This window comes from Anolis carolinensis, chromosome 4 (assembly GCF_035594765.1).
Source record: "Anolis carolinensis isolate JA03-04 chromosome 4, rAnoCar3.1.pri, whole genome shotgun sequence".
Lineage (NCBI taxonomy): Eukaryota > Metazoa > Chordata > Lepidosauria > Squamata > Dactyloidae > Anolis > Anolis carolinensis.
Genome location: NC_085844.1, coordinates 210,003,545 through 210,022,928, shown reverse-complemented (window position 1 = coordinate 210,022,928; position 19,384 = coordinate 210,003,545). Strand labels below are relative to the sequence as shown.

Here is a 19,384-nt window from a genome sequence, read left to right as displayed (position 1 = left end):
GTTTAGCTTTCCTAAATGTTGTAACTATTTTGGAGTTACTCCAAGAAGCCCCAAACAGCTTGGTTGATGGTAAAAGAAGGCATTACAGAATTATAAGCAAAACATGTAAACCAGGTTTGCAATTGTTTTTCAAAATGTGTCCTGGAACATCTTACATAAAATTGATGGAATTAATAATAAAATGAATAATGATGAAATCACAATCACATTTATTCCTAGAGCCCTAGAGTCGGAAGAGACCACAAGGGCCATCAGCCCAACCCCAATCTGCCATTCGCGAAAACAAAACCAAAGCACTCCCACCCGGCTTCTGCTTTAACGTCTCCAGAGAAGACTCCAGCATATTCCACAGCCAAATTTCTGTACAAAAGCAATAGCTTATTAGAGGGACTCAGCGAATGCCTTGGTGGATAAGGCATTCCTAATGTCTAGGAATGTTCCTGCCATTTGAATCCATTGCTCCGTCTCCTAGTCTACAGAGCAGTAGAAAACAAGCCTATCACATCCTCAGTGTGATATGTATGCTCAATATAAATGTATTTATATTCAAATGATTACTGTACAATGTGTTGTCGAAGGTTTTCATGGCCGGAATCACTGAGTTTTCCAGGATGTATGGCCATGTTACAGAAGCATTCTCTCCTGATGTTTCGGCCACATCTATGGCAGGCATCCTCAAAGGTTGTGAAAAAGATAAAGGTAAAGGTTTCCCCCTGAGATTAAGTCCAGTCGTGTCCGATTCTGGGGTTTGGTGCTCACCTCCATTTCTAAGCCAAAGAGCTGGCATCCGTAGACACCTCCAAGGTCATGTGGCCAGCATGACTACATGGAGCGCCCTTACCTCCGCGCCAGAGCGGTACCTATTGATCTACTCACATTTGCATGTTTTCGAACTGCTAGGTTGGCAGGTGCTGGGGCTAACAGCGGGCACTCACTCCGCTCCCCGGATTCAAACCTGCGACCTTTAGGTCCGCAAGTTCAGCAGGTCAGCGCTTTAACATGCAGCGCCAATGGGGGCTCAAAGGTAATGAGGTTTGAGGGTTGTTGCATGTTTTCCAGGCTGTATGGCCATGTTCAAGAAGTATTCTCTCCTGACGTTTCGCCCACATCTATGGCAGGCATCCTCCGAGGTCGTGTATGGAGAAACTAAGCAAGGAAGGCTTATATATCTGTGGAAGTTCCTGGGTGGGGGGAAGAACTCTTGTTTGTTGGAGGCCAGTGTGAATGTTGTAATTAATCACCTTTGTTAGCATTAAATCTTCCCTCCACCCAGGAACTTCCACAGATATATAAACCTTCCTTGCTTAGTTTATCCATACCTTACAACCTCTGAGGATGTGGGCGAAACGTCAGGAGAGAATACTTCTGGAACATGGCCATACAGCCCGGAAAACATACAACGACCCTGTGATCCCGACAATGAAAGCCTTCGACAACACGTTGTGAGGTCTATTGGAAACTAGTCAAGTGGGGTTTATATATCTGTGGAATAATGTCCAGGGTGGGGAAAAGAACTCTTTGTCTGTTTGAGGCAAGTGTGAATGTTGCAACTGGCCGCCTTGATTACAGTGAATAGCCTTGCAGCTGCAAACCTGGCTGCTTCCGGCGTGAAGGGAAGTTTTTCTTGGGAGGTGATTACCTGGCCCTGATATTTAAGCGCGTCCTTTAAAACCACACGAACCTCTACTTCCCCTTGTGACAAAAAGGGGGAGGGGCAGCTTCCAGGGTACTCTCAGGAAAGGCAGCGCCATCTTCCCTCTCCCGGTAGGCTTCAGCGCTCAACACTTCCGGCGCCCGGTGATGACGTTGCGCTACGGCAAGTCGGAAGGGCCGACCCTTGGAAGGGCGTTCCGAGCCCGCGGAGCCTGTCTGAGAGGTGAGAGAGAGGCGCTTCAGAGCGGACAGTGTAGAGCAGGCTTGGGCAGACTTGGGCCTTCCCTCCAGGTGTTTTGGACTTCAACTCCCACCATTCCTAACAGCCTCAGGCCCTTTCTTTTTCCCTCGCAGCCGCTTAAGCGGAATGGTGGGAGTTGAAGTCCAAAACACCTGGAGGGAAGGCCCAAGTTGGCCCATGCCTGTTCTAGCACCAAGTTTTTCAGCAGAGGCTAGATGGTCATCTGTCAGGAGTGCTTTGATTCTGTGTTTCGGCATGGCAGAATGAGGTTGGACTGGATGGCTTTTGTAGTCCCGTCCAACTTTGAGCCTAAGTCTTGGTAACTGTACTGCCCAGATCCCATCAGACCTAAGCAAGGTCAGCCCTGTCTACTGCTTGGGTGGGGAACTGCCTAGGAATAGCAGGAACTGTCCGCTGTAGTTCAGAGGAAGGAACTGGCCAACCCCCCCCCCCCCCCCAAAAAAAAAAAAAAGAAATCCCGTAAAGTTCATGGGGTCGCTCTAAGGCCCCTTCTACACTGCCATATCATTCAGATTATCAAAGTAGATGATCCACATTATCTGCTTTGAACTGGATTATATGAGTCTACGCATATAATCCAGTTCAGAGCAAATAATTTGGATTTTAATAGGCAGTGTAGAATGGGCCTCAGGTGACAGATGACTCTAAGGCCTGGATGCGCACACACACACATTGGTTGCAGTGAAATACTAGAAATAATAATAATAATAATAATAACTTTATTTTTATACCCCCGCTTCCATCTCCCCGAAGGGACTGGGGCGGCTTACATATGTTAGACAGAAAGTCCAATAGACATAAAAGCAAAGAATCCATTAAAACAAAACCACCACTAAAATAAAATAAGAACATCGTAAAATACAACAATCCATATAAACACAATTAAACATAAGAGAAAAAACAGCAGCATTGAGACTCTATCAGACTGTGTTCAACAAAAACCAATGACCATAATTACAGAAATGAGTGTGACCAGGCTATAAAAGGGTCGGGCAAAACAGCATATCATAGGGCCGGGGAAATGAATGAGATGCAGTGAACAGAGTACTATCTGGTGACCTAGGGACTGGGCATTTATAATTAGGGACTAATCGCTCTCAGATGCTTGCTGGAACATCCAGGTTTTCAGATCCCTGTGGAAGGAGAACAGTGTGGGGGTTTGACTAATCTCCCTGGGGATTACCCATGACTTTCCCAATAAATGCCAAATGCTGTGATTATCCCTTACATACTGAAAGTTTTTTATGAGTTAAAGTGAGGCTATGCTTAAAGTGGAGACCAAGCATAGTGTAGCATAGGCATGGGCAAACTTCGGCCCTCCAGTCGTTTTGGACTTCAACTCACACAATTCCTAAAAGCTGATAGGCTGTTAGGAATTGTGGGAGTTGAGGTCCAAAACACCAGAGGGCTGAAGTTTGCCCATGCCTGGTGTAGCAGCTTGAGCGTTGGACTATGGCCCCTTCTGCACTGTCCTATATCCCAGGATCTGATCCCAGATTATCTGCTTATCCCAGATTATCTGGCAGCGGAGACTCATATAATTTAGTTCAAAGCAGATAACCTGGGATCAGATCCTGGGATGAAGGATAGTGTAGAAGGGCCCTATGACTCCAGAAACCAGGGCTCGAATCCCTGCTCACTCATGGAAACCTATTGAGTGGCAAGTCAGACTATCTCAGCCTCAGAAGAAGGTAAAGGCAAACCCGTCAGTACAAATTTTGCCAAAAAACGCTGTGAGTTCACTATTATTGTGTGCTTTCAAGTCACTTCCAGTTCATGACAACCTTAAGGCAAACTTGTGAGTTTTTTCTTGGCTAGATTTGTTCAGAGAGGGTTTGCCTTTCCCTTCTGAGGCTAATAGTATATGACTTGCCTAAAGTCACCCAGTGAGTTTCAATAATGAAGCAGGGATTGGTTCCCAGAATACTAGTCCAATGCTCAAATTGCTACACCACAACATCGCTCACAGGTTCATCTTAGGGTCACCATAAGTTGGAAATTACCTGAAGGTATATAACACCAACAAAAACAATGCCTGATGTTTACCTCCTTTTAGGAGAAAGGATTTTTTCCCCTGTAAAACAAAAAAAAAAGCACTGGTTGCTCATGTGTTCTAGGTTCTAATCATTGCCAAAATTGGTTGAACTGTGTCACTCTTCTGTCATGCGCTGGGCCTGTAACTGATTGTCTTTTTTATAGGACGTATACTTTATGCCCAGCGGGAAGCCAGGGCGCCTAAAGAAAGGTTATTGAGGATTTCCCTGAAAGGATGGCCTTTTGAGTCTTTAATGAAATAACAAAGTCTTTATTGATGAACAAATAATAAATCTTCAAGGAGTCAAATAGCACTTCAAGGTTTCCTTAATAAACTGTTGGCCCTTTGAGTCTTGTCCCCAAGGGACAGGTGATTGGCTTCGAATAACTGTGAAAGCCCTCTTATAACTTCTCCCAGGCTGTCTATCAATATGGGCTTAGCTGATGTGGGACCCACTGCCGACTCCAAATGCGTCTGGGTATCGAGTGGACCTACCAGCCAAGGCTTGCAGATGTTTCAGCTGGGGTTTCATGGATCTGTGATGCTGCTCTCTCTTTGAGTCTTTAGAAACTTAGGGCTGTTTCCCTCAGGAGCTGTGAGGCTGAGAGACTGTAAGCTCTCAGCCAGAGCTTTTGGGACTTTTCCCCTGGACTTTCTGTTTCTGCACAGTCACACACTCTCATCTTAACCTCCCTCCCTCACATGATTATTGTGAGGACGTGTTGAGGAGGAATGCTTCAACATTAATGGAGTTATTTTTGGGTTATAATATCTTACCGTTGCAATCATCCTATGAAATGCTTTGGATTGGTACAATGTCTTCAAAGTCACCCATTCACTTTTGTGGCTGAGTAGACTTGAACCAAAGTTTCCTTTTCAAGAGCTTTTTTGGCAAGAGGAATGAGTATTAATTAAATAGTCTATGAACATACTTTCAGCATAGAATTCATACCTAAGTGTGTTTACTCAAGAGTATATATATTTTTCATCTTGGTGGTTTGAATATGATTCCAACTTTAGTCTGGCAGCATCATTATTGTACAGTTGAAAAAAAATAGGTCCCTAATTATTTCCTGTGAACTTTTAGATTTTGCTTAGTCTTGTTTTATTTTTTTATTTTGTTTTGATACTCTTGCTTCTGCTAATGTGTCATTCTGTCAGCAGGTCCCTGTGGAGGGCCATGACTGAGTACAAGCTTGTGGTGGTGGGTGCTGGTGGTGTTGGAAAAAGTGCCTTGACCATCCAGCTTATCCAGAATCACTTTGTTGATGAATACGATCCCACTATAGAGGTGAGTTTATAATGGAGTTTATGTTCTCAATACCATATTGGTCATACCTATATTTATGGGAGGGAGAGAGACTATGCTTCCACAAATGCATACCTGCACAACTTGTGGCCCTCCAGCTGTTTTGGCTTCCAACTCCCAGAAGCCCTAGCCAGCTTGTCCAATGGCCAGAAATTCTGAGAGTTAGAGGCCAAAATAGCTGGAGGGCCACAGGTTGTGCAGGCCTGCACTAGTGCTAATGGATGAGTGGTTTTTGCAGTGTCTGATGATAGAGGCCCAGAAACTTTGAACAAGAAATCATTAGCAAAGCAATAAGATAATGATCAAATCTCTGAAGGGTTTGTAGCATGGAAAACATCAAGAGTGTCTTGCAAAATTAATTTAAAAAACTAATCTAAAGAGTTCCAATCTCATATTTGTTCTTTCCAACACTTAGTCTCTGGTCTCTGTGTGTATGTGTGTTTCTGAACAGAATGAGGAACATAAGTCATATGACAGCAAAAGTGTTAATGTGGGATTTGTGTATTGGTAGTGTTTAAATGCAATTTGTGTCTTGCATGTATTGCATACTGATTGCATCACCCAGAGTGTGCTATAGTCTGGAAAGAATTGCTGAGAAGCTGTGATGACCTTGATGTGTGGCTGGAGCTGGGGAGTGTCCAGACACAAGTGTGTATGCATTACTGATTGCATCAGTTTAGTTCTGTTCTGTTCTGTCTGCCTAAAGTGAGAGTCCTGTGTCCATTGTCTGCAAGTCTGTTTGTCTTGTACAGTAAAACTTTGTATATAGTTTTACCAACGTCTCTGGGTGTCTCTTCGTTTTGCGTTCCACTGACTCCATCTACTGCTGCGCTGAAATTACTCTTGACAAAAAGGAATAAGCAATCTATATATATAAAAGAGTAATGGCATCACGGCGACCCACAAAACAACTAAACTACAAGCCCCCCAACCTCGAAATTTGACAACACAAGCCATCATCCACGCCTCTAGGTTGATACAACAAAAAGCAAAGAAAAATAAAGTCCTAATTAGAGGGAGAGAAATAATGGTTTTTATCCAATTGCTGCCACTTAGAAGGCTCTAAGCTCTGCCCACTTGGTCTCCTAGCAACCCACTCAGCCCAGTGTTAATAAAAGAATAAAAATAAAATAAATACAAATAATACAATAAAAATAATTAAAAACACTAAAAAAATACAATAAAATACTATAACAAAATAACTAAAAATAATACAACAAAATAATAAAATATAATAAATAAAAAAGATAAGTTACAATAAAATTAATTAAAAAATACAAATAACGTCAAATAAAAATTCCACAACAACTTTTAACCAATAGCACCACCACTTTGCCACAGCAACGCGTGGCCGGGCACATACTAAACTGATGTTGAAGCTTTGGGTGAATTTTATCAGTGTAAGTGGGTAAGGCTGTATACCTAAGTCAGCTGTGGGAGGAAACATAATTGAATTTGTGGAATCAGCATGACATGATAAAGTTTTTCTTTAAGATAATGTAGAGGAATTATTCAGTCATATAACATAGGTGAGATCTCTCTGACAAACTATATCCTATACTTGGAGCAGCCAAATTCAGGATAGTGTTTGTCAGGAAGAGAGTGGCTGTTTTCCTCTCCCAAGGCTGCTAAGTAAGGCAGAGCAGCCACTGTCTCTTTCGCAAACTTGCTTGCTTTGAGTTTGGAAGGGGGTTTGCCAGGGGCATCTCAGCTCTTCTGCCTTTCCAAAATCACTGGTCAAGGCAGAGCAGCTACTGTCTGTCTAACAAATTATCAGAGACACAGTGGCTGCTCTGCCTTGCCCAGCCCACAATTTTGAGAGAGGCAGAATAGCAGCTGTCTCCCTGACAAACGGTGTCCCAACTAGGATGTTCTGAGTTTGGGTTGCTGTTTATCAGGAAGATGTTGCACACAGATAGCAGACTTGGACCAAGGTGGGATGCAGCAAATCCGTGAATAATCAAATCTGTGAATTCCTCACTATGAGAGCTGTTCGACAGTGGAACTCTCTCCCCCGGGCCGTGGTGGAGGCTCCTTCTTTGGAGGCTTTTAAGCAGAGGCTGGATGGTCATCTGTCGGGGGTGCTTTGAGTGCAATTTCCTGCTTCTTAGCAGGGGGTTGGACTGGATGGCCCATGAGGTCTCTTCCAACTCTACTATTCTATGATTCTATGATTCTATGAACATGGAGAAAGTAAAGTCAGAACAGACGATGCTGTGGGATGAAAACAGCAGTGCTTAACAGTGAGGCATCTTGCGCTGTGTTTTGTACCTCTTGTTGCCACTTCCAGACCTACTGCTAGACTGCTAAATGTGGGGAGTATGGCAGTAACAGTAGCTATAAAAGCTGCCTCTTCCCCACCTGTCTTTGTGCTTAAAGCAATGTATGATGTTTTTGTAGCTGCTATGTAGCAATTTAAAAATAAAAACTCCTGTTTATTCTGTACAGTGGTAGCAGTGTACGATCTTTCATATAGTTCCTTCCCACATAAAGTTGCCTGTTCCTGTATTAAAGAATGAGGAGTAGAAATTTGCAGAACTGTCAGACAGACCACTCAATTATCAGAGACCTGATTTCTGTAATCTTATCATAAATCTTCTCTTGTTATGCTGTTGAAAACCATGAAATACTCAAAATGGAAACTGGGATCCGTACCAATTCAAAATTTGTTGAAGATTATTCATCATACAACAATATGCCTATTCGTTCACAAAACACATTTGGACCATTGTATGTCCTAATTCTTTGACAATGGGAGCTTTGTTTACATTGTGCTTTGGTTGATATGCCTGGACTCCCAAGTGATTTTTCTCATTGTTTGAGAAATCAGCATATTGAAATGCGCTATAAGAAGTAATTGGAGGATTGATTTTGAATCTGCTCTTGATTTCGCACAGGACTCTTATCGTAAGCAGGTAGTGATTGATGGAGAGACTTGTTTGCTGGACATCCTGGATACAGCAGGACAGGAGGAATATAGTGCCATGAGAGACCAATATATGAGAACTGGTGAAGGTTTTCTGTGCGTGTTTGCCATTAACAACAGCAAATCCTTTGCAGATATAAATCTTTATAGGTAAGCTGACAGGACAATGTTGATTAAAGCATACTAGGATTGAACCGTTTGCCATGCCTTCTTAATTACATTTAGCAATTACTAGTAACTACCAGAACATCTTTTTCAATGTGTGTTTAGTTATAAATTGATCAAAGGTTTACATAAAATAATCAATGTAATATTATTAGAATAACTTTGACTCCCTCCAGTTTATGGCATTGCTTTGGGATAGTATCTTCTCCTTTTTCTCAGGACTATAGGTCACTTCACTATCCCAAGATAGAAGAGCTGGGGCAGCGGTCGTGTCAGTTGCTATTGAATGGTGACAATTCAGATTTTCTCAGGCTTAACCACAGAGATTGTGTTCTCTCCACCTTCCCATTCTTTTCTCCAGAGAGCAGATAAAGAGGGTAAAAGATTCTGAAGATGTACCGATGGTGTTAGTGGGAAACAAATGTGACTTGCCAACACGAACAGTAGATACCAAACAGGCTCATGAAGTAGCCAAGAGTTATGGGATTCCCTTCATTGAGACATCTGCCAAAACAAGACAGGTAAGTAAGTTCTTGTACTCCTGCTTCAGTCATAAGAGATTTGCCAGTACTGCTATAGTACACAGACAAATCTGATTGTGAAGTGCATAGAGTAATGGAGCCTGTTTCTGGGAACACCATCCTGCTTAAGTTTGTCATTTGTAGGAATTGTGGACCACTTACCACTTCAGTTGGTGCCTGGTGCTATTTGCAGACCTGTGTTTTGCTAGTGTTTTTTTCTTAGTGGATTTCAAAAAAGTGAAATTAATTTAGGGCATTGATTGTATCCATGAAATCTTGTGCCATACACTTATTTCTCTTAGATTCAAAGGTGCTATAACATTCCTTGGTATGCATAGTACTGTATATGCTAGAGGTGCATAGTCCCATGTCTTGTAGAATCAAGGGAACCAGACTTGGGAATGAACATCACTGAAAATTTGACATGGGATTTTTCCAGAGATCTGAAAAAAGGACAAGTTTACAAGGAAATGTATACTCAGGAAAGCATGACCTGAATGTGTTTCCTGTTCAGGGTGTTGAAGATGCCTTTTACACACTGGTGAGGGAGATCCGTCAATATCGGATGAAAAGACTCAACAGCAGTGAAGATGGGAATCAAGGCTGCATGGGGCTGTCATGCCGTGTGATGTGATTAGGTGAGCTGAGACTTGTTAACCTACATTTGGCAAAGATGAGATGTTTGGAGAGTAAATTTCATACTGTCAAGGTTAGGTTCATAATTGCCTGGAGTACATGTTTTGTAAAGTATGCATAAGTGGCTAGTGAAAGCAGTAGGCTGTCCAAAAAAAAAAAGTTGAGTGCCTTGTGGGGATGTGAGGTTTCATGGTTTTATCTTGCTAGATGATGAGACACTAAGTAAGTTTCCGTAGTGCTCAGATTTTAAAAGGGATTGGTAGAAACCTTTAAAATTTCCTCCCATGGTAGGCAGAGGATATTGCTTCAAGGTACTGCAGGCTATTGAAAACAATGTAATAGAAGACAGATCTCTGCAACTTGTCTAATTTGTTTTACCTGAATAGAGGACTTTTAATAGTAGCATGGCTTTAATCAGATATGGACAAAGTATGGCTATGGTATCCATGAGGCCCTAAATTCCATCTTTCTGGACTCTGAAGACCCCTACTACTCCCTTAAAGATCATCCTTTAAAAAAAAAAGATTTTTGGGCACATGATGCAAAAACTCCATCCACAAGTACCACAGAACCCTATACTATCCTAAATACCTCAGTTTTTCTCTGTAGCATCTCTCAAAATGGTGATGGGAAGTGATGCAACATCACTTCCATCTACTATTTTGAGAGGGATTGCAGATCAAGGTGGAGGTACTAACAGGTAGACTAGATGAGCTGGGAAGCAGCCAGGGAGTGGGTGGGGGCTTAACTCATAGTCCCATTTGCAGGAACCAATCCCTTCCCTAAAGGGGAAATATTCTTCTTGTATTATGTTGGGACATTCGTAGTCATTCTTTGCTAATATTAAGGAGCATGTAGCCAAGTGGAACTAATAGGACATATTTATTTATTTCAGATGCCAGAAAAACCTGTCCAAAGTGCAGCTAGAGTTTGAACCTGAATTCCAATGTGTTGCATTTCATGATCATGCTTGGCCAGTATCCTGGTGCCTGTTGACCAGTGCTATTTTTTTTTCCTGTCAGCACCAAAAGAGAATGTCTATGAACATCTACCTCTTTTCCCAGCTGAGCAAGCAAAGAAAATTGCATTTGTTGTGTGATGGGATTTCCCCCGCTTTTTTCCTCTGGTAGGTTTAACTGGAGGACCTGATCATGTGAAACTGTTGAAGCCAAATACTATGAAAGCATCTCTCTATTTTTTAAAAAGAAAAGTTGGAGCAAATTATAACTGAACTCTGTGGAAGTCTACTACTTAGTAATGCCTGGTAATGTTGTGCCTGGCTTCCTAGACAACATTACCAAAGAGGGACATACTTACTACACTCCTTTACACTGTGTATCTAAAATGTTCTTATAGCACATCAACTTACTGCACCTACTATGGCCTTTTGAACCCTTGCGATTTTTTTTAATAGCAAAGGGAATGATGATCCTTGATAACCAAGTGCCTACGTTTTGTCCTACTTTGGCAGGTTGCAAGGATGTGTGGGGTCTCAGCAAGCCCATATTGAATAGATGCCTCAGATGATTGTTCTGTCTAACATAGTACTGTCTACTCCTGATAAGCAGTGGTTCTGCTGACTGATCCCTCTTAACAGGACTTGTCCGAGATTTCATATGGGACTTCCTGCATGCAGACTCTTTGCAACTGAGTTATCCCTCACATCCACTTGTGGGTTATGCAGAGGACTTCAGTTCACCACTGATTGAAATGCACTTTGATCTCTAACACACTGTGTGGGGAGAATGGCAATCAATTGCTCCACTCCAGTGTTAAATACATTCCATTTAGCTTTTTTACTGTGCTTGAAGCCTTTGGTGTGTCCCAAGGCCAGTTAACAGCTGTGGATGCTACATGTACCAACAGTTCTGATGCCAAACATGAAATATGGCTCTATGAGGGCCTAATAGGGAAGAGGGAGTTGTCCCAGCTATCTATGCACTTCTGTTTTGTTTTTTAATTAAATGTTGCTATTCATCTTTGTCAGGCATATCCTCTCTTTTTTTAACCTGTGAAAAACATTATGATGTGGAAGAACACTTGATTGTCATTATATACACTGAATGCTCTCTCCAGGTAACTGCTGTGCAGTTAATCTAAGAGCAAAGAGCTAGAGCAAAACAGAATGGTAGAAACATGCAGTAGGTTTGATGTTCAAAACAATCTGATATTGCTTGAAGGAAGGAAGTGAATGTCTTTTGTACATACAGCCACATAGAACTTCCATCTAGATCCTTCATTATGCTGAGTTTCTCCTAGACCATGATTCTGTTCCTGAATGAAGATGGCCTGTGGGATTTCCTTACACTATTACAGGAAATAGTTGATTGAATAGAAGAGCACCGTTTATCTGAAATACTTAAAAGCGGTCCTAATTCTTACTTGTGTATACCACTGTCTTATGAGTGGCATGCATTATCTAATGGCTAGCATGTGTGAAGTGCCTCTATTAAAAAGGTACCAATGGAGTTTGTGTTAGATCATATGAAAGCACCATTTGTGGATGATTGTTTTTCTTCTCATTCCCTTCTGTTCTTTCTTTTCCCTCTCTCCCCTGTAAGCTCTCTTAATGTTACTGCATTTATAAACTTACTGAACTCAAGTCAGATTGCAGTAGAAATGGCGTCCAATGTTGTAAGTTCTTTACCAGTATATTTCTTTCATTGCCATTTTACTGCACATGTGCCAAGACAAAAGAGAAACCACTATGTAACCACCTAAGAAAAGGGATGGCAGAGCATACTCTGTAAAGTACCTGTGCTCTTACCTCATAAATGTTGCCTGCTGGTTTTAAGCAGCATTGGATGAAGTCATGCAGTATGGGGAGAACTGTTAATGTGCCTTACTTCTAGTTAAACTATTAAAGATCAAATCCAAGTCTTAAGACAACACATAACTCTCATTGGTAATAAACTGCTAGGAGCTGAAGAACAACGTGATGTCTCTGTGTTTGTTATTAGCTCCTTATTTTGTGTTATACTCCACTCAAGACACCAACAGAAGTTCAGGTTTTCTCTATTGACATGACTTCGTTCATTAAGAGTTGGATGGCAAATAGAAATATAGCAAATACACTATAGTAATCATTGTGTATCTGCCTGGCATGCCGCTGTTCAAGCGAGAGAATAACTACCCAAGGAACTGTAGTACGGGGTTGAATGAAAAGTAATGCCTCCACCTTCGTAACTCCTCAAAATATGTCAGTACTGGTATGTGGCAGGTACTGGCTTGTTCAGTAAACTCTCCTTTACAGTTCCATTTGGTGGGAAGCCTTAGCATTGAACAGTTGTGTTGTTAAAGTGCAAAGTATGGAACCCTGTGCAGATGGTCAGTCAATGCAACTTAAGCAATGTGCAGTCATTGAATTCTTGACAGCAGATGGTGTCACCTCAAAGGAGATTCATCAGAGAATGCAAGCTGGTTATGGTGATTGTGTTGATGTGAGTACTGTGCGTCATTGGGAGAGTAAGTTTAAAGATGTTGAGGTGGGAACATCTGACTTGCGTGACAAACAAAGAGTTGGATCTCCTGTAACAGCAACCACCGGATTTCACAAGCAAAAGGTTGACAGATTGATTCAGGACTATCGTCGTATCACTCAGAGAGAAATTTCAAGTATAATCGGCATTTCACAAGAACGTGTGGGTCACACATTGCTTGGCTATTGGAAGATCTGTGCATGATGGGTACTCTGAGACGCTGGTTGCGGAAACGGAGTGTCGACTTCTTCTGTGACGGCTTCAGAAAACTTGTGGAGGCATTGCTTTTCATTCAAAAGCCTTAGACGCTCCCTTTGCTGTAGCATCTGCAGTGTGAAGGTTGTGATTGCAGAAGCTGGGAGATTAAGTGTCATGTTTGGCTGTCTTTTCTGCATGTTAGCAAATGAAAATGCATCTGAGAAGGACACATTAATGTATTAGCCAATTTTACACCTGTTACATAGTCTGAATCTAGTTGCTATGGATGATACTCTTCTACCATATCCTAGTTCAAGGCAGTTGGTAGGATGAAAGTGATCAAGGTTAACTGGCTTTCATACTCTAATGCAGCAATAAAACTAACCATCAAAACAATGGCACCTCAAAGTCCTTGGTGTAGCTTTGAAGACAATGTAAAGACAGGGTGTAACATATGACACATTTTCCTCGTACTGGGATCTCTTGTATTCAGTTCTCTTTTGGATGCAGAGGGTGCTGAAGTGGCTAGCCTTAGCTAGAGGCGATGAGTGCGTAGGCATAATACTCCAGAGATGTTTCTTCATGTATTAAAGAAAAAAAATTGCCATTGAGCGATGCAAACCTGCATTGTCAAATGCTCATGGATTGTTACTGGAGTCTATGAATAATCCTGGCCAGAGCAAAAGGATTTGAAACTATCAGGAATAATAGGCCATGTTGATGTAGGAGAGAAAGAAAGCTAGATCTGGTTGAAAGCATTTGGTCTTGAAACATATATTCATTCTCTGAAAGCAAGGAATACATGCTTTCTCCTTCAGAAATTCCTTTGTCCCTATGAAAATTTAATTTAAAAAATCATAGAGGAGCAAATTGAATATTCTAGGTTCTAGTTTAGGCTACCAATTGAAAGCAGCTGGAAGTATCTTGCTGTGTAATGAATTTGAGTTTGGGGGTGTTTCAGTGTTATAAAAATGTTCACTTGTGTTCTTAATTTTGTGTTTATATATAAGGCTCCATACTTTTACTACTTCTTTTGGCATTGGCCTGCAAAAACACAATGGACCTATGCTAATGACACCTTCCTCTGTTCTTATGCACCGAAGCACAATTTGCTTGTATCTGTGAGCAGATTGCAAGATGTTGTGTCTGGCTGTGTCTGTATATTGGTGCCAGATAGCTGAGCTGGAGTTCTTTATGTTCTGGAATTTAGTCATCTTTTCCCATTTCTTTTTATTTGGATAGCAGATAAGATGACTTGCTTGGGTAATACTCTGACTCACAGTTACTGATGGTACCATTGTATTGCTTTTGTTAACTATCAAGCTAATTTCCAAGTCCTCTATAATTGAATATGGCACTTAATATTGTCAGAGCATCATCACTGGACTCATGTCAGTTCCATTGTAATGTAATAGTTATAACTATGTTTTGACAATGGTTTTTTTTTTCTTGGAATACATATGTATGATTATTTTGTATCTCTGTATGTGTGTGTGTGTGTACTGAATAACTGAGCAGCAAATAGTATTGTTAAGAATTTATTCCACCTCATGTTCTAGAATGTGATAGTGTATGCATGAGTCTTATTTGCCCCTTAATTTCCTAATATTAGCTAGTTAACATAAAATGCTGTTAGGCTTTAATTTTTGGTGAAATATACTGTGCCTTGTCTAGTTGCATGAGCTTTTAATTCCTAGGTTCTCTTGTCATATTTTTGACATTTTCTGTGATTTACTATTTTCTACATGCCTGACACAGGGGTCATAAGGATAAAGGCACTGAGGAATAGTTCTGTAAAATAAACGGAAGTATTAAAGCAAAATGGGTTTTCCTGAAAGCATCGATATATTTATCCTTGTTGAAGATACTTAGTAGTAGTGTAAAAAAAAGAAGCAGAAAAGAGTGATGTATGAAATATTATGTTGGCTTTCTAAGGAGAAAGGTACAAAAATAAAAACATAACAAATGTGAAGTGCAATAAACCCTTGATGCATAGGATTGTCAGAAGTATGTGTGTGGACAAAAAGTTATACCTTTTGCAGCCGGGATATACAGGCGGTTAACACTTGTATGAGGGGTCAAAATGCAAACGGCTTTGCCCAATGTTTACACCGGTTGGTGGCTTTCAGTGTCATGCAGGGGAAACTCAATCGCCTAGTTATTTGATACAGCCAAGTGTGAATTAAACAAGAGCCGTTGCTTCAAAGTTTCAGAGTCCATTTCTGATGGTACAACAACTACTCTGCGTATTTGGAATATTTGTAAATGTGTGTTAACATGGGATCTAACCTGATCATTTCTCAAATATCAGTTCTGAATATGTTTGTTTTAATGAATTAAGTCTGAATGCCATTCATATCTGCAAAACAGTATTTTAATGTAACTCAAAGTCAAATTTTATTTATTACTAGCTTATTTATTACGAACCTGACGATGCCCAGGTTATTTGAAAAAGGCATTATTTGTCTTTAAATGTTACGTATTCTCAGTGTGGAGTGGGTGAACTACAGTTCCCAGTATTCAAAGTTGGCCATTTTGGGTCTGTGTACCAAGTGTGGCCCAGATCTGTCGTTGGCTGGTCATTGCCTGGCTGAAGTGCTCTCTGGATGGAGGTGAACTACTACAAATCCTAGATTCCCAGGCCAGTTGTCCCGAAACATCTGTCAGTATCCACAGCAGGCAATGTTCAGTCTGTGTGCCAAGTTTGGCCCAGATCCGTCATTGGCTGGGTTCAGTGGTCTTTGGATGCAGGTGAACTACAACTCCCAAAAGCAAGGCCCATTCCCACAAACCCCTGCAGTATGTTCAGTTGGTCATGAGGCTTCTCAATGCAAATTTTGGTCCTGGTCCATTGTCGGTGGGGGTCACTGTTTCTCTGGATGCAGGTGAACTTTTCCCCAAACTTGACCAATATGTTGTATTGGTTATGGGGGCTCTTTGTGCCAAGTTTGATCCTGGTCCATCATTGGTGGGGTTCGTTTGCAGGTGAACTATAAATTCCAGTACCTATTACTCCCAAATGTGCAGGCCAAATCCCCTCCAAACCCACCAGTATTCAAATTTGAGCATATCGGGTATGCATGGCAAGTTTGGTCCAGACCCATCATTATTTGGGTTCATAGCGTTCTGGGGGTAGGTGAACTACAACTCCTCTAAATTCCCCAGTAGGAGTCACAATGCTCTGACTTGATGCAGGGTAAATTACAACTTCAATCCCCCAAACTCCTGCAGTAGTTTAGTTGTTGCTCAGTTCTGCTCTGTTTGTTATGCAGACAGATTTGAAAGGGAAGGGCAGTAGGCGGGATCATGCAAATTCCACATCAACGAAGAACCCTGGGATGCCTGCCTGTGGTGGAAAAAGCCAAATCTAGGATGAAATGGTCCCCAAATGAAAGCATTCATTGGGTGGTGGGCTGTAGTGTTTGGGGAGGACATTGGCAGGGGTTGGGCTACATCTTCATGGAGCTCACTGTAACCGAAATGTCAGTGGACAGGAGTGAGTTGCTGGCTTCTCAGCACTGGGAACTGTAGCCTGTTTGTGGAGGCCAGATGCTGTCTGTGTGAGCAGACACCCATGCCACATACACACATATGGATTTTCACTTTTATTATGGAATATAGATAGATATAGATATAGAGATAGATAGATGTAGATAGATAGATATAGAATAGATATAGATAAGATATATAGAGATAGATAGATTTTTGCATCTTAACTTTCATAAGACTAAATATCTTAAGACATAATATGGTTCCTTATTTTCTCAATTTTATCCTCACAACAGCCTGGCAAGGTAAGTTGAGCCAAGGGGTAATGATTAGGTCACAAAGTGAACTTCATGGGAATATTTGAATCTCACCAAGCTTTGAAATTTGGACTATCCTAGAATAATGCTATGTCACCCAGTACCTTCATCTAAGTCTACAATCTATGTTTCTGCATTGTTGTCGTTGTTTATTTGCATAATGCTTTACAAGCTAAAAGCATAAAATCTAAAAAAACACACATATGGGGCAGGAGAAGCAAATGTAAATAATAACTTGCTATTGTATACTTGTCTCTTCTGGAGAGGAAATTCCAGTGTTTGTTTGTTTCATTTACATGCCACTTTTCTAACAGGAGGGGGCCATCCTAGTCTCCTGTGAAAGGGGAGTTTCAGAGAGTGAGAGAAGCTGCTGAAAAAGATCTCCCTTGTGTCTTTAGCAAGTGAGCCTGCGATCTTAAAATTGTATCAGGTTCATATAAAGCAAAACTGTATTTCAGATAGTCTGGACCTAAACTGCGTAGCCATGCCTGTTAATAAACCAATAATCAGTAAACCTTTTTAACAAGGGAGTGTTCTGCCCCAGTCAGCATTCTGGCTGCAGCATTTTGGCTCCGCTAACATTTACAAACAATTCCCAAAGTATAGAACATTACAATAGTTCAAACAGGATGCAATCATGGCATGTGTCACCATAGCCATATCTCAAAGACATAGCTGTGATAGTCTGGATCAGGACGCGAAGAGATGTTGTATTTTGGATCTAACAGGGAAACAAGGTTGTAGCATAAGCTTTCGTAGACTTCATCAGATGCAGCCAGATCCAGTATCTCTAGGAACAGGCACAGCCGATGCACTAGTTTTAGCTGTGCAAATGTACACTCTTGGCCACTGCCAAAACATGGGCATCCAGGCTCTGAGCTGAGTCTAGAAAATATACAAGCTGGGAGCCTTGGATTTCAGAGGGAGTGCATCCCTATCAGCAGAGACTGCATCCCTGTTTTCCTATCTGCCTTTCAGCTGACCAGGGCATCTCGTCTTGTGTAGATTATGTTTTAATATTTTCTTATCCAGCCCATGACCAAGAACAGACATTGGTTCAAAACAGAGACAGTTTCCTTGGAACCAGATGAAAAGAGAGGAGTTGAGTGTCAATAGTATTTTGATAACATTGAATCCCAAACCTTTAGGTGACAGCATGGGAGACAAAACTAGGCCATGAGGGACCCCACAGGCCAATAATCAGGACATCGAACAGAAGTCCCTTCTGAATTTGCCTCTCCAGGATGGACTGGAACCAGTGCATAGAATCAATTATGGATATGGCCAATAGGATCAGATACTGCTGAGAGGTCCAGGAGAAACAACAGGGACACTCCCTCATCCAGTTCCCTGTGCAGGTCATCCACCAAGGCAACTATAGCTGTACCCATCCCAAACCATGCCTGATTATAGGGATAATACAAAGTGCCTGGCGACAGCTAATCTACAAAAAAATGATGTATACCATGTGTAATTACCTCTTAGCAGGCCCGTAGCCAGGATTTTGATTCAGGGGGTGCTGAAATTTTGCTTTGGGGGTGGGGGCTGAAACTGGGTGGGCAGAAGACCTACCCTAGCAAACCTTTTGTATCGTTATCCCAATACCCCCATGCATATGGGATACATTGAGCATGGTGATCAGATCATGATATAAATACACATAACAGTTTAAATACTAAATGTAAGGCCTTCTCGCAGACCACTCTGAGAATTTCGGCTACATGCCTGCCTCTTAGAGAATATCTTTAACTTCTAAGTCATTTAGTGCAACCTTCCTGATGCAGAAAATCTGAAATAGGTGACATTTAGCAGCAAACTTCCAGCAAAGAAGAACCCCCCATCCTCCACATGATTGGTTGAATAGTTGTTACCGTCAAGGGGCTTCTTCTGATGTTGAGCTGATGCTGCCCTTTGGTGATTTCCAGCCTTAACATACCCTGTTCCAATCCTGTCAGCATGAGACTTTCCATTCTTCAAACCATCTGTGTTGCCATTTCAGCTACAATTGCTGTCCTTAAAGTGGAGCAGGACACAGTAGTCCAGACAAGATCTGAATGGCGCAGCAAGACAAAGTGAAATGTTTGAGTCATGATTGTGGTTTTGTTAACCACTAGCCCTTGTTGTATTGCAACTGTATTGCAGTGCTGACTCATGTTCAGTATGAGATTGACTTCGATCTCAAAATCTTTGTTGCGTATATAGTACTTCTTATCTATGTAAATGTCTTCGATATCATATCTCTTCATTTTAATCTTTTTCAGCCCTCTAAATAGCAAGGAGGAAGCATTGTGTTTGAATGGAAAACTAGGTCAGGATATAGCAAAGGTGTTTTGTTACTGGTCTTCTATTACACAAATTAATGTGAAAAGTCATCCTTGAACCACCTTTTTTCAA

General features: G+C 41.4%; 1 protein-coding gene and 1 long non-coding RNA gene across 5 annotated transcripts in view; one reads left to right on the top strand and one right to left on the bottom strand.

Moving 5' to 3' along the window:
* Nucleotides 1–1,791, bottom strand: part of LOC103278742 (uncharacterized) — a 16,078-nt gene extending 14,287 nt beyond the window's left edge. Inside the window, exon 1 of one of the 2 annotated variants that reach the window (XR_506290.2) lies at nucleotides 1,640–1,791. This is a non-coding gene — a long non-coding RNA (uncharacterized LOC103278742). The remainder of the gene's footprint in view (nucleotides 1–1,639) is intronic. The other variant, XR_010005529.1, reaches the window with a different exon arrangement.
* nras (NRAS proto-oncogene, GTPase) lies at nucleotides 1,776–19,384 on the top strand. Of its 3 annotated transcripts, none has more exons than XM_062978678.1 (6): nucleotides 1,776–1,876; nucleotides 5,115–5,241; nucleotides 8,157–8,335; nucleotides 8,712–8,871; nucleotides 9,386–9,509; nucleotides 19,252–19,384. In XM_062978678.1, the coding sequence occupies exons 2-5, from the start codon at nucleotides 5,131–5,133 to the stop codon at nucleotides 9,503–9,505; spliced, it is 570 nt and encodes a 189-aa protein (XP_062834748.1). In that variant the 5' UTR covers nucleotides 1,776–1,876; nucleotides 5,115–5,130; the 3' UTR covers nucleotides 9,506–9,509; nucleotides 19,252–19,384. The 3 variants fall into 3 exon arrangements, with proteins under 3 accessions (XP_062834748.1, XP_003220530.2, XP_008108070.2); XM_003220482.4 differs by lacking the exon at nucleotides 19,252–19,384 and adding an exon at nucleotides 10,403–12,441; XM_008109863.3 differs by lacking the exon at nucleotides 19,252–19,384 and adding an exon at nucleotides 10,403–12,441 and having other exon boundaries at nucleotides 5,112–5,241.